This window comes from Taudactylus pleione, unplaced genomic scaffold (assembly GCF_031769625.1).
Source record: "Taudactylus pleione unplaced genomic scaffold, aTauple2 ptg000041l, whole genome shotgun sequence".
Classification (NCBI taxonomy): Eukaryota; Metazoa; Chordata; class Amphibia; order Anura; family Myobatrachidae; genus Taudactylus; species Taudactylus pleione.
In genome coordinates this window covers 35,293,487-35,315,364 of record NW_028284443.1, presented here as the reverse complement: position 1 = coordinate 35,315,364, position 21,878 = coordinate 35,293,487, and the positions used below count along the sequence as shown (strand labels likewise).

The 21,878-nt window shown below is 42.2% G+C and overlaps 1 protein-coding gene across 1 annotated transcript in view; it reads right to left on the bottom strand.

Moving 5' to 3' along the window:
- Window positions 1–21,878, bottom strand: part of NALCN (sodium leak channel, non-selective) — a 665,599-nt gene that overhangs the window by 385,635 nt on the left and 258,086 nt on the right. The window contains exons 8-9 of the mRNA XM_088456607.1: window positions 1,693–1,835; window positions 1,475–1,579 (exon numbers count right to left, since the gene is read on the bottom strand). Coding sequence (XP_088312733.1) covers window positions 1,475–1,579; window positions 1,693–1,835 — 248 coding nt within the window. The remainder of the gene's footprint in view (window positions 1–1,474; window positions 1,580–1,692; window positions 1,836–21,878) is intronic.

Sequence of the window (21,878 nt, the reverse complement as noted above, 5' to 3'; positions counted from 1 at the left end):
CTGGCTAGGACTGGAGAGGGAGGAGAGTGTAGAGGATAGAGAGTAGGATAGAGTGAGCTAGGCCATCTGTATTAGTTATATACACACAGCCAAGCACTCAGGGAGAGAAAGCGGTTACATAGTAGAGAAAGCGGGGGGGCTTGGGGGGCCCCGACTATTTTGTTAGTCCTGGGCCCTAAAATTTCTGATGGCAGCCCTGACCAGAGGCATCACAATTGGTGGTGACACCCAGTGCAATATGTATTGACCCCTCTCGTGAGCGAAAGGGGGAGTGACCTTTTGCCTTTTGTGGGTAAGGCTCTCCCAGCACAGGTTGGATGACGTGCGCATGCTGAAGCGCTGTTCAGTGACACCAGCCAAGCAGCTCTACTATTTTGATGTCACTCCCTTGGATGGTGTTACCCGGCATGAAGCCGCTGAGGGTAACTATCACTTTGAAGAAGCTACAGAGTTTAGTCACTGAGACTGGAATGAAGGTGCACAGTTAACCACATCAAGAGACCTGTATGGGATGGTGGTTAGAAAGAAGCCATTACTGAAGAAAAACCACATCAAAGCACACCAGGAGTTTGCCAGACAACAGTAAAGCGGCCCAGCTAAAATAAGATTTCTTATTTGGATGGGATGCGCATCTATAAAGGACTGGCAAGCAACTTTCTAAATATGAACTTGGCATTCCTGAAAATATGGCACACAGCCATTTCTTTGTTATGTATCTACCCTAAAGTATACTTAAGCTGGCCATACACGCTACAATTATCGGAGCGATTTGCCCGATATCCGTGGATCGCCCCGATAATTGTAGCGTGTGGGGGGGGCGACCGAGGGTTAAATATTGCTCGGTCGGGCATGCCAGATTGTCCAGCATGCCCGTCCGATGCGATATTTACCGGTAAACTGTCGGCCGCATCGGGCAGTGTATGCCCAGCCGCGGCCGTCAGACAGACATTTCCTGTGTTCCTTCCCATGGAAGAACAGGGAAATGTCTCCTCCCCCGGGGGTGGAGCGCAGATGTCGGCCGAATACACTGTCAGAGATCTCACAGTGTATGCCGGGGACATCTGCGCTGGCAGCCGGCCAGATAAAATATCTGTCGGTCTGACAGGCATTTTATCTGGCCGTGTGTGGCCAGCTTTAGGCAAAGCTGACACTTAGATCTCAACTTTTACTTTGTTGTAAGATTTCTACCAGGATTGCTCTACTACCATTATCTGTACTTCAGTGAACTTGTCAGATTCTGTATGTTGTTTTATTTCCAGCTGCTTTACTTGCAGCTGGAAATAAATTAGGACCCAGATGTCAGAGGTGGCATGTTAGTAAGAATTTCATGATACTTGCAAAGTAAAATTGACAGAATAAAAAATATATGTGTGTGCTATGCGCTTGAAATCCTATATGTATAAAAAAGCTGCTCGAAAACAAAAGTAAAATTGACGTTCTAAATACAAATGAGCCATATCTATGAACAGATTACCGTGGTGGTAGCAGTTGAAGTAGTGCTGCTTCGAGAACCCCACATCTGTTGAAACTGCACTCTGATTTCAGCAAAGGTCTCAATGATCACAGCAATGAAGACATTCTAGAAAACATAAGTTTCCACAATGTTTAGAAGAGAACAGTCATTTGGTAATCATTAACAGGAATGATGAATATATATATATATATATATTCAGATAACAAATTATACAATACCTTAACAAGCCAAGCAAGGAAGAAAATGAGAGTAATGAAATAGAAATAGGAGCGCCATCTGGGGAAGCTGTCAATTGCTCTGTACATAAGGAAAACCCACCCTTCCTGAGATGCAGCTTCATATACAGTAAATATGCTGGTCCCTGTAGGAGAGAAACGGGTTTTTAACAAAATATGCAGACAAAATAGCAGATGCTGTATCCTAGGATACAATGTACTGATACATATTCCCTTCACAAATTCCCCATCATGCTGCATGAGTCAGAGCCTGGATAATGGATTCAATGTCTGATTCCTACATACAGTATGTAGTAAAAAAAAAACGATATAAAGGTAGATTTAAATGTATTTGTCTTTTTTTTTACTGGTTAATCAATTAGTATCAATATTATAATAGACTGTAAAGAACAGTTACCGTTAAAGTATAAGCTGTGTGAAGAAGCTTTCTGTAACACTGATATACACTGCTCAAAAAAATAAAGGGAAGACTAAAATAACACATCCTAGATCCGAATGAATGAAATATTCTTATTAAATACTTTGTTCTTTACATAGTTGAATGTGCTGACACCAAAATCACACAAAAATTATGATTGGAAATCAAATTTATTAACCCTTGGAGGTCTGGTTTTGGAGCCACACTCAAAATTAAAGTGCAAAAACACACTACAGGCTGCTCCAACTTTGATGTAATGTCCTTAAAACAAGTCAAACTGAGGCTCAGTAGTGTGTGTGGCCTCCACGTGCCTGTATGACCTCCCTACAATGCCTGGGCATGCTCCTGATGAGGTGGCGGATGTACTCCTGAGGGATCTCCTCCCAGACCTGGACTAAAGCATCTGCCAACTGCCAACTCCTGGACAGTCTGTGGTGCAACGTGGCGTTGGTGGATGGAGCGAGACATGACGTCCCAGATGTGCTCAATTGGATTCAGGTCTGGGGAACGGGGGGGCCAGTCCATAGCATCAATGCCTTCGTCTTGCAGGAACTGCTCACACACTCGAGCCACATGAGGTCTAGCATTGTCTTGCATTAGGAGGAACCCAGGGCCAACCGCACCAGCATATGGTCTCACAAGGGGTCTGAGGATCTCATCTCGGTACCTAATGGCAGTCAGGCTACCTCTAGTGAGCACATGGAGGGCTGTGAGGCCCCCCAAAGAAATGCAACCCCACACCATTACTGACCCAATGCCAAACCGGTCATGCTGGAGGATGTTGCAGGCAGCAGAACGTTCTCCTTGACGTCTCCAGACTCTGTCACGTCTGTCACATGTGCTCAGTGTGAACCTGCTTTCATCTGTGAAGAGCACAGGGCGCCAGTGGCAAATTTGCCAATCTTGGTGTTCTCTGGCAAATGCCAAACATCCTGCAAGGATGTTGGGTTGTAAGCACAACCCCCACCTGTGAACGTTGGGCACTCATAGCACCCTCAGACACATGCACATTTGTGGCCTGCTGGAGGTCATTTTGCAGGGCTCTGGCAGTGCTCCTCCTGTTCCTCCTTGCACAAAGGCAGAGGTAGCGGTCCTGCTGCTGGGTAGTTGCCCTCCTATGGCCTCCTCCACGTCTCCTGATGTACTGGCCTGTCTCTTGGTAGCGCCTCCATGCTCTGGACACTACGCTGACAGACACAGCAAACCTTCTTGCCACAGCTCCCATTGATGTGCCATCCTGGATGAGTTGCACTACCTGAGCCACTTGTGTGGGTTGTAGACTCTGTCTCATGCTACCACTAGAGTGAAAGCACCGCCAGCATTCAAAAGTGACCAAAACATCAGCCAAAAAGCATAGGAACTGAGAAGTGGTCTGTGGTCACCACCTGCAGAACCACTCCTTTATTAGGGGTTTCTTGCTAATTGCCTATAATTTCCACCTGTTGTCTATTGCATTTGCACAACAGCATGTGAAATTGATTGTCAATCAATATTGCTTCCTAAGTGGAGTGTATTGTGTTGTTTAAGTGTTCGCTGTATTTTTTGAGCAGTGTACAATACAGTATCATAGGAGGAATTTACCACAATAATATTACACATATTCTCCTGTATTCAGATGTTCTGATGAGTGTAAAAACTATTTTCAATCAACAATATATACAGTATGCATTACTATGCTACTATTTGTTATTATTATTTTTTTTAATATCAAACATTTTATATTATTTTAAGCTCATTTTAGCTCCATACTACTGAGCCCCATATGAATTCTGGACTACCACAATTTAGAAACTGAAACCTGAGACACCCACGCATAACTGCCAACATTTCCGATTAGAAGATTGGGACCTTGAAATACTCAAACCATGCCCATCTACTATGAGGTCAGACACCATTACCAATAATAAAACATTTAATTCCTGAGTGCTCCCATACCTAACGCCATCTAGAGATGGCATTTAGGTATCAAAGGACTGGGGTAGCTTTGCATGGCTTCACAGGAGTTTCCCGGTGAAGGCTATTGCCTGCAATAACCACAATAGCGGGTGAGCTTTGATAAATAGGCAGAACTCCTACATTAGTGGATTTTTACTTATGCTAAATAGACCCCTTTGTCTTAGTAGTTTCTGTTATCGATTTAAAGTACTTCTGTACTACAGTGTATTTGGCACCAAAAATCAAAATTTTATGGTTTGAGAAAACAATGCCACAGAACTGATCTGGTCGGTTGTTAATATAAGCACAAAATACCATAATTAAAACTACAGTTCACACATCAGCAACATTCCTCACATGCATTTCACAAGCACACGATGGCAGCCAATCTGTACAATCCACATGTTGAATGTCTATTGTGCCAAAATTACCACTGCAGCCAGATTAATCCTTAAAGCATTAATACGAGATAATCTTAATACATGATTCAGGGTAACTGCAATTGATCTTACAATAGCAACACATGCTTACTACAATATGTGAAGCCCTTTACAACATAGTAACATCTCCTTGACACACAGTTTATATTACTAAAAAACACAAGTAAGATAACTAAAATATGCAAAATATTAGCTAACTAATCAAAGAATAACCGCCATCTATTACCAACACTGATACAAACGATTTATAATGTTACCATTCTTATCCACTCTTGTTTTGGAATTCATATCTAGGCTCTCTGGGGAAATAGAGATGATGTTTCTTTGAGTCCATGGTGTAGATGTTTGAAGAGCCAGCTAGCAAAGAGAGAGTGTGGGATCATTTATAGGAAGCAGTCACATCTACTCAGCACCAAAACAAGGCTCACTGCCACCCTGTGCAGCCCCCAAACAAGTGAAATCACATGAGGGGGGCGGGGCCACTGGTAGGAGATAGTGAAGAGCTACCTGGATGCTCTGGGTGGCTCTACACATTACAGGGTGCATGCTGTGAGAATCCTGAAGACGCTCGAACAGCACTACAGCAGCACTAATGGCCACAGGGTATCATTCCAGGCACCCTGCTAGCCAGATGCAGGGGTTGTGGGATAGCGATGGTCCATGGCCCTGCGCCTAAGGTGATGGCATTGCATGCACACCTACAACCCTGCATCTGTTTAAAGGTAAAGGCCTTGTGTACAGTGTGGGGAATCAATGCAGCCATATTGCTGTGCAAGTGTGGACAAAGGATCTCCTAGGGCAGAGGTGGCCAAAGCGTTGATCGCGATTGACTGGTTGACCACAGACACTCAACCAGTCGATCGTGTTGGCCCGTCTAGCAACAGTAAGCTGCGTCTAGCTGAAGCCACGGCTGCCATGTATACTTGCAGCCCACCAGCAGCCCAAAAGAATCAGGGTGATTCTTATTCACTAGCTCAGCTGCGCCAAACTGAAGCTGCGGCTAGATCAAGCCATGGCTGTCACTGTGACAGCAATAGCCAATATGAATCAGGCTGTAACAGTCTCAATTGCACCAGTGCCAGGAGTGGGATAAGGAGAGCACGGGGGCAGGGCCGACTCGAAGGTGCCAAACCCAAAAGGGGGCACAGTGCGGCACCCTGGATCAATCAAGACTGACGGGTCTGTACTCACGCTGCTGCTGTACTGCTGGTGCCGTCCGCGGCTGATGGCAGGAAGGGACTGGGAGCTCCTCTATCTCAGACAGGTCAGTCTTTTGTGGGGGGCTGGGGCAATTTAATGTTTAATTTTTTTTGTGTGAGGGACAATGTTTTGTTTTTTTCCTGTAGGGGGACATTTTGTTTGGGGTGTTTTGCTGTGAGGGCCAATGTGTGTATGTATTTTTTTTCTTCCTCTGGGGGCCAATGTGTTTAATTTTTTTCTTGTGGGGACCAATGTGTGATTTGGGCGGGACAGTCCCCACGTCACTTGCTGCGATGTCACATCACCCTTTGTGGCATGCCACGTTCCCTTTTTTGGCCACAAGCCTATGTTGCGCAAATGTAGATACTTGGTAGATAATGGAAGATTAACTTTGAAAGTAGATCACCCTTGTCCTAGGTTTTGTGTCCTACTAGGCACCAGGGGGCCCATTTATCAATGATCGCTTTTGCAATGCGATCAGGGCATGGCAGTAATGCCCATGATTGCATTGCAAAAACCGATCCTATCTGCCGGATGTATTATCCGGGACATGCAGGGACACGGGCTCCGAAAGGAGCCCATCCCTGCGATGTCTCCAGAGAGCTGCCGGCCAGTCCCGTTGACTGCACATCCGCCATAGCTGGGGAAGGTTCCGGCGGATCCCTCCGCCGGCTAATAGTGCGCGATGTAGACCATAGGCTACAGCGGCTAACGCCATCTCCAGATGACGTTAGCTGCAGGGGCCAATATCTGAAATGCATCGCATTCCGGATAGTGGTAAATTTGGAAGCATCCCCCATTGAAACCTACGGGGGATGCGGCTGCCAGCGGTAATGAAGGGCTCACAGCAGGGGGGTACTTAGTATTTGAGGTAAACCCCTGAAAATGGGTGTTTTCGGGGAATATACCTCAAATACACTTTGATAAATGGGCCCCCAGGTATTAATATGATAATATAAGTTGCACAGCATCAGCCAACTTGATGTGTGTCTAATATAAATGATAAGAAAAATGGGTGATCGGAGCGTGGCCTCGATGGCCTACATAATCTTCAGATGGCACTAGTCATGTCCAAATGGTAATAGATGTATTAGAGCCGCTGCCCTGGCAGTGGTTTTCAATAAATAGGTAAAAAAAATAATTTCTACTCCCCGCATTATGCAGCAATAAGAAATTGTAGTTTACTTGGCCCCACTGCCCCAATGATAGACCCCCTAATACAGAGACAGTCCCTCCAAAAGAGGGACAGTTGTGGTGGTACTACAGTGTTCCATTATAAGTAAGTAAATGTGACACATTATTTGTTCTTATTTATCACAATTTAATAGTTTGTGGATTGTAAAAGGAAATTATCATGCCATTTATGTTCTCCTTGACTAAACTAACAACCAGTCATTACATTTCACATGAAACTTGTGAAGAGGAAGGCTGAAGCTGAATAGTCATTTGTTCCCATTTGTATACCTTATAGACGGATTATTGTCTTTTGAATAAACTATTACTTAAAAGGAAAGAAATAAAAGAGACTGCTTCAAGTATTTTTATCTACCATGATTAGCAAAGCTTGACTTACACTGTGAAAATCAGTAAATCTTGTAATTTAAAGATTATAAACAGCCCCATGGTTTAAAATAGGAAAAACAGACTGATAATTTGGGCATGCAATTATTTTATATATAATGGCATCAGAACACAATTTATGGAGGTTTATCATTAAACGAGCAGACTAAAATAGAGTGAGATTTTAACTGGAGCAGTTACATATTTCTATACTGAAATATCAAATAAGTATGCATTTGATGACATACAGTCAGGGGGGTCACAAGGGGGGTGCGGGCTGCACCTGGGTCTCAGCCACCAAGGGGTGACACCAAAGTGCTGGCTCCCTCACAGTGACAGGAGCCATGTGCTGCACTGTAGCATTAAGGAAAATAATGCTATAGTGGTGTAAATTAATCACAGATACATATAAGTAAAATATGTGTAATAATGAGGGGGGCAGTACACCGAGGATACCTGGTACCTTTACCTGTCTGGAAAAGTCTATGAGGCATAATATCCCATGTTGAGGAGCCAGTGCTAGTTATGCAAGCCCCGTAACAGGGTGCTTCAGCGCCATATACTGCACCCTCCCCCTGAGCCATCATAACTGAGCGCTCCAGCGTAACGGAGGGTGGGAACACCTGCTGCTCGGAGCATCTTAGAGAGGCACCGAGAGGCAGAACAGATCCCATTACACTGTGGAAGAAGACATAATGTCTCTCCCCACACTGTGCAGGGATTCTGAGCCAGAGCAAGGCGCAGATAGCAGTGTAGGGTGAGTACGGCTGGTACCGCCATGTGCGACGGCACTGACTGCACCGCCATCCTTACGGCCCTGAGTAATGCCAAGTTTTTCTTCAAATTACAAAGAGCATCTGATATCTGTAACCCCTTTTTGCCTGTGAGAGCTGAGACACAGCTGCGCCTTTGAGACTAAAGCATTCCATTTACCCTTAACAGAAAATGACAAACATTATTTCATCTCCTCCAATATGGCAAACACTTGATTTTCAATATGTATAAAATGAGTAAAGTGCTACGTGGAGAATGAAGGAGTGGGGGAAGAGGGATGCCTACTGTCATCAATATTAGACCATGTCAACAATTGCATTATGATTTTCCAGACTTGCACACTTGAATGCTATATTCAGCAATCGATTAGCGAAAACAAAAATATAGGGCTTGATAATTTGTACAGCAAAACAGAAAATGAGTCACTGCATGTTCATATGCTGTGCACTTACAGCTACTAAGACATGTTAATTTACCATGCAACACCGTTGTCTTTACAAACAAGTTGAATACTGTTAAGGAAACAAATTGTTTATTGCTTAAAGAAAATACCCAGAATGATTTGGTTGTACAATGATCACTCCAATCAGCTAACAGTACTGCACAGCATATAATTCATGGTACTTGTAAGGAGCTCTGCATGAGAAAAACCAAGCAATCATGAACACTTCAATGTACCGTAGAAATCACATAGTGTAATTGTGCAACATGTGTATGATCACCTTTTAAAATGAGCTTGCAATTAGATAATTTTAACAGTATATAAAACCAGATGTATCCAATTTTCTAGGTACTCAGGGAAATGAATGCTTATATTTAATATAAAAGGCCTACTAACTTTCTTTAAAAAAATTGCAAGATCTTAGAGCATAAAATAACAGCAATACTTTCAGATATCACATGAAATATATGAAATGTAACACATTTAACAGTGTTAGGATAAAATAGGTGAGATTAATTAACACTATGGTATAACATATTAAACATGCTGTTTTCAATCAAAAACAATAAAATTGAACAAACACTATAATTATTGCGTGTACAGTATGTACAAGAATAAAACATGATATTGAATGACTTCTAATGTAGGAGCAAAAACAAGCCTTACCTCCACTCCACAACATATTTTTTGTTAATTATGGGCCTGATTCATTAAGGATCGCTATTGTGATCGCAGCTCCGTAATCTCACACAGGTCTGCTGCGAAATATGCTATACTGCCAGCATAGAGACGCCCACTGCCTCCAACTACCGCTATCTCACATTCGTAATACCTTGCAAACATCCATAAACATCGGTAACATTGAGTACCATTGGCCCCTCAGGCAGAATTACAGCAGATTACAGCAGCCCTGACCTTACTCAGGAATTGCTAACCTCATTGCACGCAGTAGGTACTCAAGCTGTGTATGCAATCACAATGGCTAATATATGCACGCACATGCAACGGCTGCATTTCGCTGACTACCCCCACGTTACCACCCCAAAACACTCACTGCCTGTCAATCACTCTGCGATGGCTCTGCATGATCGCAATGGTGCCATCACGCATGCGCACTGCGAAGCATTAGCATGCGCTCAACGCAACAATCGCTCTTCTGTGTATGCTTTAGCAATAGCAATCTTTAATGAATCAGGCCCTAAATTGCTAAATGTATCAAAGCACGGCCCACATTCAGAGCCTCAGAGAATGGTAGAGATGTTTGAGAGTTATGACCAGAGTACAGTCTATCTTATGGCCAAGAAAAGGTGCATAGTGAGGTGAGAGTTTTTAAAAGTGGAGATGTTGCCCACAGTAACCAATTAGATTCTAGCTATTATCTTCTAGAACACAGGTTCTCAAACTCGGTCATCAGGACCCCAAACAGTTCACGTTTTCCAGATCTCCTCACAGAATCACAAGTGAAATAATTAGCTCCCTCTGTAGATCTTTACAATGTGTCAGTGAGTAATGAGTACACCTGTGTACCTGCTGGGTGACCTGCAAAACGTGAACTCTGTGGGGTCCTGAGGAACGAGTTTGAGAACCACTGTTCTAGAAGGTTTTAGTTGTATCCACAGCACTTCTATTATTGTATCATATAGTCCATACTTACCGACTTATAGCTCCCTCCTTCTGGGAAGGAGCTGTCGGACTTCCACTGCGGGGGGTAGGTCCACGCAACAAAAAGGGGGTGGGGCATGGGCGTGACAGCGCCATCGTGGCCCGCCCCTTCGTCACAATGCCGATATTAATGGCAATATGAAGCAGGGGGCATGAATCGCATCACACCCCCTCCGCTGCCAAGGTTTATAGTGTTACCGCAGGGGGGGGTGCAGACAGGGTTGAATCGTCCATTTTATTTTACTGCAGTTATTTTGTGTATGAGTTGCTGACAGGAGCTGTGTTTAGTCTCCACTACCCTACTAGCTTATATCTTCTTACTGCACATTGCTTATTATATCTTATTTCATTTGCTACCACATGTACAGTGACCTATTCTGCAGAACCACAGCTGTATTATATAGACAATCATTTCAGTCTGTAAAAGGTAGAAAGTTCCAGAAATCTCATTGTCTGTGGATTAAGAGATGAACTTGGTTTAGCTATCTGAATACTTACACACTCCTTATGTGTAATGAGGGTCAGAATAGTAAGAACTAGAAGATAACCTTTCTGCGGGCTCAGGCTTTACAGACTTAGCACAGTGTGTACGGGCTTCTATGGGATCGGGAGGTCGACCCCAATAACTATTAAACCGCACATAAGATGCGACCTCCCGATCCCGACCGTTGCAGGAGCGTTAATAGCTGTTTATCGGCTAACACTCCTGCATCAGGACAGCGTATACACCTATACAATCCAACGGCCGTTCTCTCGAAATTGGATGAATGGCCCAATGATTGTAGAGGTGTGTACCCAGCTTAAGTGTGTGCAGCGCAGAGCATATCCTGATAATCAGTCATAAACCTGCAAATGCCACATCATGGCAGACTATGGGGTCTATTCATAAAGAGTGTTAGTTTGTAGAGGTAATTATCATCAATTCACACTGAAAAATTCATAAGTCAAGGAGTAATTTATGTACGCTCACCCCTCCTGAGATATGAAATGAAAAATCCTGTCCTCTGCGAAGTGGAAATGTGCTGTGCGGTGACATATTACTCAACCCCATAAAGATTTATCTGAGCTGTAGCCGGCCACTACCGAGAGACGATCTCCAGACACTGGAGAGGGGCTGACCTTTTTCTCCTTACACAACAGTGAGCCTGCTGAATTATGCTGCCAGAGCCCTGCAGAGACAGAGGAGAGGCAGCCTGACCTGTGAGCAATGACCTGGACTGTGCATTAGAGGATGTAGCAGAGCCGACGGAGACCTTCAGAACACACAAGGGACCCAGGTGAGGAATCTGTTGCACAGAAAGGACACAGCCACATCCCTTCCTGCAACGTGCCACCCGCCATCCCTCCCTCCTCCTTGCCAGTGCAGCATGGGTATTCCCGGGGTGCAACCCGGCCCGTGGGTAAGGCACAGAGAGAAGACCAGCAGGGATGGTGGTGGTGCGGAGAAGAGGGCACAGTGTGCAGACCAGGGGGTGAGGGTTTGGCAGCAGAGTGAGGTGACCCAGTGCTAGGTAATTTCACATATACATAAAGCGGGGGCAGTGGCAATCACCAGGGTGAGTGACCCGGCATATGCAGGGTCATAATATACTGTGGAACCTCTCTGAAGCAAAAGGTTAAAAATATCTTCTATCAGATCTTACCCATTGCTTAAATGGCAGTGCTGTTAAGTGCCACAGACACTGGAGGGGGGCGGAGCGACTGGTGTGATCTGATTGGCTGGCATTAAAGAAGGGGCAGGGAGAAGGCTGGGAGACAGCTGTCTTCCCTGCTTTTCTCCACTCAGGAGGCACATTACTCCATCCTGAAATGGAGAAAAAAAAAAGCAAACAGAAAGCTGAGCGTTCTGTGCTTCTATGAATCGCTCTCCCCATACTTGGCCATGGGGAAGCGTTGTGTACACTAATCAGGGGCACCGCTGGAGAAATCTCAAATAACCCCTTCTATGAATAGGGAGAAGCAGTGAAAAGCCCTGTAATCACTGAAAAAGGGGTTTTCACTGCTACATGAATAGACATCTATTACTCTAAAGTAGAAACTGCTGAAAATGCAGATGATGAAATCCCATCACAGCCCCAGAAAGCCCAGATGGCACTAGACCTATACGTTAAGCTATCTGAAAAGGCCAGGGATAAATACATCAGTGAGAGAGATGAATATCAAGAAAGACTAGAAAAAGCATGGGATATAACTAAAACCGATATGCATAAATTGACAAACGTGATGAGTTTTCAGGAACGAATTCAAAATACTTTGGATCAACTCAAGTCCAGTTATGTGACCTATAAATTGCAGTCAGAGAAATATTACACCATGTTAACCAAAACAAATGTGGAAGAAAGCTTGAAGTAACGTGACATACCAAGAAACATTGATCTTATATGTAATGCAGTCACAGAGGCTGAAGCTAGACTTGAGGAGTTCAGTCCCAACTCCTCCTCCAGCCATTATGCACAGAAATCAAGGTCATTATGTCCAATATGAGCGCTGTTGCCATCAAAGCATGTGAAAATGCTGATGCTGCAAAAATTAGGAAAAGCACGTCTGGAAGCCAGTTGAAATGCACTGACTCAAGAGAAAGAAGCAGCTACTGCTGTGGCACAGGCTGAGGCCCTTGACAGAGCCATAAACCAAGATAGCAGAGAGGATCTAAGTAGCCCAATTATCTCAGACCCTGATAAACACACCAGAGAATATGTACTAAGGCATACTAGTAAGCACAGCAGCTCACCCTGCTCTGAGAATGAGGAACCAGACTACAAATACCCGATTAGCAGAAACTTGCCCCACTCGTCATACAAAATAATCAGTGAAACATTGAATCACAACATCCAAAATACACCTTATACACAGGCTGTTAAATCAGAGATTACAGACTTTGTTAAATTCATGGTACGCCGTGAGCCAGTTAACACAGAATTTACAAAGATTGTGAAGGTCCAGCTTTAAGAACTCTATCAATGATCTGATCATCACTGCAAGTGAAGAACTTGATCTTTTAGGAAAATGGTTGGGAAGCAAGTCTTTAGAATACATGTAAACACTTGGGTCACTCAATGTGAATAATCCCTCAATAGGATTCAAACTAGTATGGGAACAACTTGAAGATTATTATGGTAACTCAGCAGTTATTGTAGAAGCTCTTCTCAACAAAGCTAAAAATGTTCCAAAGATTTCAAACACAGATAACACAGGTCTGTGAAATTTAAGGTATTGAAAGCTTTTTTAATAATACTTTTATATTATTAATTATACTCCTGTGTAAGTCAAGAAATAGTATATTATAAAAAATTACCACATCACATTTACCTACAGTATAAGGGGGTTACATACATTTTTAAGAAAAAACAAGGTTTAATTGTTTTTGACATATTTATTGTGAAATACTAAGAAGTGTAGATGATATCACTGTCTTTTTGTCTTAATTACATAAAAAAATAACAATAAAATCAAACAATAATAGAAACAAATCCATAATTATTGAAAAAATCGTTAATATCTTGTTTTTTTTGTCTTCAAACTTTGTTTTGGCGCTTTTTGCTTATAAGCTTTTTCTGTGTCGTCTCTGTGTATCATCCAGCAGTAGTCAGCCATCATGCTGATGTCCCAACAACCCTGGTATCTTCTTTCTACATCTTTAACGTCTTGGGGAAACCGTTCACCCTGTTCTTCACTGTAGTCTCCGAGATTATCGGGAAATGGTCAATATGGGAATTTAAAAAATGTACCTTTAAACTCATATTGCAGCCAAGGCTTCTGTAACTATTAAGCATTTCCCTGACAATTTCTTTGTAGTTTGGATCCTTGACATTGCCTAAAATTTTGAAATCACTTGTTTGAACGAAGTCCACACTGAAAGTTCCACAATATTCATTACACGCCCAAAATGTTCATATTTTATTAACTTTCTAATGTCAGGGCCTGTAAAAATGCCTTCCTTCAATTTAGCATCGGATAGGTTAGGGAATATGGTGCAAAGATGTTTGAAAGTTTCTCCATGTTTAGGCAGTGCTTTTACAAATTGTTTCATCAGTCCTAATTTTATATGCAGAGGTAGAAGTAAAACTTTATTTGGATCTACTAAACTGGATTTGATGACATTATTTTTTCCAATTTCTAAACTTTTTCAAGCTGGCCAATTGTTTTTTTGCCAATGTAAATTTTTAGCTCTGCTATCCCACTCACAGAAAAAACATGGGAATTTAGTACCTGCTTCAGAGCAGCTCGCAAAAAGCGAGCGCTCGCTCTGTTTTAAATAACCCAGCCTCCTGTCCGCTCACTAAGCTGTGGGTGACCACCCACAGCTTTAGCGAACGTCCGGGTGATGGTCGCGACCATCGGGCTTGCGACGAGACCCTTGTGGTAGGGTCTTGTCTGCCACAAGCCCCAGTGAGCTTCCGGCTCTGCTCACTAATGACATCCCTCGTGATGTCAGTTGGGCCGCTCACAAACGGCAGGCATTCCTTCAGGAATGCCTCCATTTTTCCAGCCACCCCCCACCCCGCCTACAAAACGGGGCAAGCTGTCAATCAACATCAGGGTTTGTAGCAAGCCCCGGAGGGAGAGAATTTCTCACTCGCTCCGGGGCTTGTGCACGCCGTGCGTGCGCAATGCCCCACCATCGACCCGCTTGCAAGCGGGTCTGAATCAGACCCTTAGTGTAACCTTGTTGCTGGCCAAGTACCATGCATAAATTTTAAGATCTCCACATAGTAACCAGTTGTGTCTTGCATATCCAATCAGTTCCAAAACATGTGGACCTTAATCTGGCACTGGGCTGGGGGAAGTTTTATAACGAGATCTGAATTGCAACATTCTATACTACCTACTGTATTCATTTAAGACAATGTTTTATAATAAATGTAGGCAGAATACATTTATTACTTTAAAAATATGAAAAAAATTACATTCATAAATACACATTTTGCAGAAAAACGTGATGTAATATGCAAAATCGGGAGTCATTTTCGTGTTCAGAAGCCAAAAAGTATCACATAAATTTGTTAAAAAAGCTTTTTCACCACAGACCTGTGTAATCAGAAATTATGAGAACTTGGGAGATCTGCTGCTAGAATTAAAGTCAGCTAAAACTGATCCATTTTTACCAGGACTCAGCTATTTAGATACTGTTCAAGGGATGAAACCCATTGTTGAGAAACTTCCATATAGTATACAATAAAAATGGACCTTCCAAGGTTCAAGGAAGAAAATAAAGTGGCATTTCCTCCCTTCTCTTTCTTTTCAAAGTTCATTCGGAACAGCGAAAACAAAAAATTATCCAAATTCTACCCTTAACTCCCAAAATACAGCCAGTCCAGATTATCCAAAAGGTGAAAGAACTACGAAAAGATATGATAACTCCAAAATACCTATTTCAGTACAGAAGACAGAAGTGAAAACACTTGCGGCTTCTTCTTTCACAATGGGTAAAAACGTAGAGGATCGAGGATCTTAGGATCTTAGAAAATGTTGTACTTTCAGAGAGAAATCTTTAGGAGAGAGAAATAATTTACTTAAGCACCTCTCTAGAGACTGTAAATCTACAATTAAATGTTTGGAGTGTGACAGTGAGAAACATGTAACTGCCTTATACCCAGACACCTTTAACCCAAATTCTGCCAACACCCTCGGCCCTGCGTCAAAGGAAGGCGGGGAGAAGGAGGATGAAAAGATGAAAACTTTAATCACATCTACATATACAAAGAAGGTGATAGCAGTTGATCCTGTTCAAAAATATGCCTGGTCAAGGTGTATCTCAAAGGACATTCCGAAACATCCATCAGAATGCACACCATTTAGGATAATCAAAGTAATAGATCTTTAGCTGAGTCAGAGTTCTTTGACCTATTCAACATAGGGGAGAACCCCACTCCGTACACACTTAACACATTTGCTGGGACGAAAGATACATTAGGAAGAAGAGCAAGTGGATATATAATAGAGACTGTGTATGGAAGCCTAAAACTTCCTCTTCCTACACTTATAGAGTGTGATCAATTGCCAAGCAACAGGAGTGAGATCCCTATGCCTGACAGTGCACATCAACTTGAGAGCTATTGCTGATCACATCCCACCATTGGATGATGTCATGCAATTTCTTCTTCTGCTTGGCAGAGACATACTGAGGGTACACAAAGTTCATCAACAATGGCCTTCGCAATGCACCCTATGCACAAAAACCCGACTTAGGATGGGTAATAATGGGTGATGTTTGTATTAATAAGGTGCGCAGACCAGACAATGTCAATGCCTTCAAAACAAGTGTGCTGGAAAATGGTTGTGTATCCCTATTTGAACACTAGAAAAGTTCAACAAGGTCAAGTGAATCATACTGACAGAGAGGTTACTACATGTGAGAAGGGTGGTGAAGGTCTTGGTGATGCTGTATTGCAGACAATGAAGGATAACAATAAAACTGCACCTTCAATGGAAGACAAGGAATTTCTAAAAATTATGGATAAAGAATTCTTGAAAGATGAATCAAATAGTTGGATTGCCCCACTCCTATTTTGTTCAACTAGATGTCATCTTCCCAACAATAAGGAGCAAGTTCTTGCAAGATTCAACTCACTTAGTTGTAACCTATAAAAGAATTCAGAAATTAAAGAGCATTTTGTAGCCTTTATGAAAAATATACACCATGCAGAACAAGCTCCTCTACTTAAAAAGAGGGAAGAATGTTGGTATCTCCCAATCTTTGGAGTGTATCATCCATGAAAGCCAGGTTAGATAAGGGTGGTATTTGACTCAAGTGCGACATTTTGAGGTACAACGTCCTCCTCAATTAGTTTCTCATAAGCCAGATCTCACAAACAACCTCCTGGGAATGTTAATTTGCTTCAGGAAAGAATGTGCACTATGACAGCAGATATCCAGCAGATGTTTTATTGCTTTGTTGTTAGAGAAGACAATAAAAACTATTGAAGTTTCCTGTGATACCGCAACAACAATGTGCATGATGAAATCATTGAATACTGAATGAAAGTGCATGTTTTTGCTAATAGTCCTTCACCTGTAGTGGCTACCTATGAATTTAGAAGAACAGTTCAAGAGGGAGAAATGGAATATGGCACTGATACAAGGCATTTAATTGAAAGGGACTTTTATGTGGATGATGGACTTAAATTCCTGCCTACTGAAGATGAAGCTATACATCTACTCCAAAGAGCTAAAGTGATGTTAAATGTTGCTAATTTGAGAATTCACAAAATAGTTTCATACAGTACCCGAGTTATGAAGGAGTTCAACTCAGATTATGCAAAGGATTTAAAGAACTTAGATCTAGCCGTTGATACTCCTCCAATTCAGCGCAGTCTAGAAATAAGTTGGGATATAAAGACAGACACTTTCACATTCTAAGTGTCAATGGAATAAAGACCATACACCACAAGAGGTATCCTGTCAACAGTCTCTATGACCCACTTCTTTGTATCTCTAGTAACAATACAAGGGAAGTCTTTGCTAAGGGAGCTTTCAGCAGATTGACAAGACTGGGACACACCATTACCTTTAGAAAGGAAACAAGATTGGGAGATGTGGAAAGATTCCTTATGTTGCCTAGAGCAAATCCAAGTTCCATGTTGCTACACCTGTGTCACTTATTGCAGTAAAATGCAAGGAGATTTGGATTTTCTCAGATGCTTCAACAAAGGCCATAGCTGCAGTGGCTTACCTAAAGTTGACAGATCCTAAGGGAGCTTGTCAGGTGGGATTCATTCTAGGCAAGGCTAAGTTGGCACCACAACCTCAACACACTATTCTGAGACTCAAACTGTGTGGAGCTGTACTAGCAGCAGAAATAGCAGAGCTTATATTAGCAGAATTAGACATCAAATCGGATCGGTTAAATTCTACACTGATAGTAAGGTAGTTCTAGGTTACATATATAACCAAACAAAAAGATTCCATGTGTATGTCAGTAACAGGGTAGAAAAGATCACACATTCTTCCCACATAGGTGAAGTTTGGGAACGCATGATTGGAACTTCTCGACATATTCTTGATTCTATGTTGTTAGATGTCAACTCTAAGCGATTAACTCATGAGGTGTTGACTAGTCTCTTAGCAGAAGTTTCAACTATTATCAACACAAGACAGCTTGTACCAATTTCCATCTGGAAACTAATGATAAAGACTTGTACTAACGAAAGTGGAAACAGGTGCATTATCTTGCCAATACCTTTTGAATAGTTGGAAGCATGAGTACCTGACTACTCAATAAAATCATTGTAAATGGCAATCTAATTGTACCAACTTACAAGTAAAAACACCTTGTGCTACTTAACGACAAGCAGGTCAATCAAAATGAGTGGCCAATGGGACTAATTGTTACAACCTTTCCCAGTAGAGATGGAAAGGTTCAGAAAGTAGCTGTCAAAGTAATTGAAGATGGAACTGCTAAGACATTCGTCAGACCAATTACAGAGACTGTGCTTCTTATGTCTCATAGGGATCTTGTGTAATTGTTATGCATGCATTACAATGATTTTGTCTTTCTTTTTCTTATGTGTCTGCATAGTTAAATTGTGATATCTACAGATATCAGATGGGGAGTGTACTGTATCCACAGCACTTCTATTATTGTATCATATACTGTAGTCTTGACAGTGATTTTATGTGACAAGCTTATGTTTTGCACTCTGCTGGTTAAGCCTACTCTGTTCTGTGCAGATCTGCGTGTGTTTGCTTATGCCTAACTACCTTTTACCATGTGACAGGTCAAAGGGTTGAATCCTCCATTTTATTTTACTGCAGTTATTCTGTGTATGGGTTGCTGACAGGAGCTCTGTTTAAAGCTGGGTACACACTAAACGACTGTGTACCCAGCGATGCGACCCACAAACCCAATGCCAATGGGCCATTATATCGAGCAGTCTGTACACACTGAACGATCCAATGCCCAACCGCCCGATATGCCAGCTGCATGGGATCATCAGCCACATTGCATGTTATCTGCATGTACAAAAGATCAGGCGATTCGGCTGACGACCACACGGGAGCGCGCACTACACAATGTAGTGCATACACACTACACGATATGAACAAATTCTTGTTCTGATGCATCGGAAATGGCCAACTCGTTAGCAATATTGTGTAGTGTGTAGGTGCCTTAAGTCTCCACTACCCTACAGACTTATATCTTCTTACCGCACAATGTTTATTCTACCTTATTTTATTTGCTATATAGATGCCAACATTCTGGCTGCCCCTTCCAGGACGGGGCAGTCAGATCTGCAAAATCGTAGGCGTGGCCAATGTTTGTGGGCGGAGCGGGGTCGTGGCCGAGTGATTACGTCGTTTTGGCCCTGCCCCTGCTACACAATGCCGACATTTCCGGCATTGTGCAGCAGGTGGCGGGGCAAAAATTATGTAATTCGGCGTGAATTGTGTCACCGGCACTCCGCTGTGGGGGATTCTCATACAATCGCGGGGGGAGGGCAGGATGGTTCTGCGGGCTGCGCGGAGGCTTGCCTGCCTTTCCGGGGGGCCGGGAGTGGCACTCGATTTTCGTAAGGCTCCCGACCAAATCGGGAGGGTAGGAAAGTATGATTTGCTACCACATGTACAGTGACCTACTCTGCAGAACCACAGCTGTATTATATAGACAATCATTCCAGTCTGTGTTAATAAAAGGTAGAAAGTTCCAGAAATCTCATTGTCTGTGGATTAAGAGATGAACTTGGTTTAGCTATCTGAATAGTTACACACTCCTTACGTGTTATGAGGGTCAGAATACTAGTTAAATGTTAAGTAGAATCAGATTGGTTGCTATGGGCAACATCTACATTTTGAAAACCTCTCACTTTAGTAAATATACCCCACAGTATGCTCATGACAGTGATGTGGCTGAGCCGAAATCAGGATGTTTGGAGGCATGATTAGAAACAGTCTCCCTGATCCAATTGACAAACACATAAATGTATAATTTGCCTGCAAGATTCTGGTTATTGTTTGTATTGTGAAGTAGTTTATAGTTCTGAAGACTTAAAATCAGGATCAGTATATACGTCCATAGGTGGAACTAGACATGCCCTTTGGGTGGAGCAGACCACACCCCCACAATGCCGCGCGGAGCGCGGCGCATTCTACGGCCATCTGCAATCTCCCTCAAAGTAATTTTCAAAAGTAGGCAAGTATGACCATGACATATTCTTATATTATAATTTAATTAAAACATAACCAGTATAATAGAGACTCTGCTATAACCTTGCCTTCCTGTCTTTCTGAAGAATCATAAATCATTGCTCAGGTCCACAAGTGTTTCCAAGCAATTATTTAAAAATATAAATAAGGTCCCAGAATGCGAAAGCAACAGATGGCTTATTTTTATTAGAAACAGAAAGGAAACTGAACATGTCAACCTTCAAGCAGAAATTTCACCTAGGAGATTTGAATATTCAAATGTCCTGGGATAAATAACATGTCATCCAAGCAGAAAAACTATAAACCTATATGTCACGACTGGCAAGCTGATAGTATATACCATTTTTTTATTTTATCAATTCAAATCTACTCTCATTTACATACAAACCATTTCCAACAAGAAAGCACATAATAGAGGATAAAGATAAAATGAATGAAAAACATAACTATTCCAGGAGCAAATAGCTACCAGTGGTTGGCAATGTTCAAAGTTCCAGTAATATTAATTTTCACTCTGGTAATACTAGTCACAATATAGAGATCCCAACGGTGAGCTGTATGCTGCCTACTCTTGTGTGTTCCACAGGAGGGACACTGACTGCTAAGGTAAGTAGGACCAAGGTGGTGGCTGTATATTTGTACAATTTTCTACCCAAATATTGTAACTTCACTTTAAATAACAATAGATAAAGGTGAGTGGAGCACTGTCTAACCAACAGATATCAAATGTGGAGAAAAATGTTTTTATCTTTAATAGTAACAATCATATAAAATACATAAAAAACATAAAATATGCAGATGATGTGAAATATTAAGGACATTTTCCTTAATTGTCAATTCTAAGTCCAGTAGTAAACCTCATAAAGGCATTAAAAATAACAAAATATAATATTTATATGACAGTCACCTTTATCTATAGTTCATTTCTCTATTTTAGAGGGTCAGCTCCTCTTTGTTGTGACGTTAGTGATAAATAAGCGCCCTTGAAGAGTCGAAATTTTTTTGCACTTTAAATAACATGTCAGCAAAGACATGTCAGTGGGCACATGGGGGCATACCTACTGTAGATGGCTCAATCCACTTATGTCAGCAAAAATAAAATCTTGTGTGGGCACATGGGGGCATACCTACTGTAGATGACTCGATCCACTTATGTCAGCAAAGACAAAATCTTGTGTGGGCACATGGGAGCATACCTTCTGTAGATGACTCAATGCACTTATGTCAGCAAAGACAAAATCTTGTGTGGGCACATGGGAGCATACCTACTGTAGATGACTCAATGCACTTATGTCAGCAAAAATAAAATCTTGTGTGGGCACATGGGAGCATACCTACTGTAGATGCCTCAATGCACTTATGTCAGCAAAAATAAAATCTTGTGTGGGTACATGGGGGCATACCTACTGTAGATGACTCAATGCACTTATGTCAGCAAAAATAAAATCTTGTGTGGGCACATGGGGGAATACCTACTGTAGATGCCTCAATGCACTTATGTCATCAAAAATAAAATCTTGTGGGCACATGGGGGCATACCTACTGTAGATGACTCAATGCACTTATGTCAGCAAAAATAAAACTGTGTGGCACA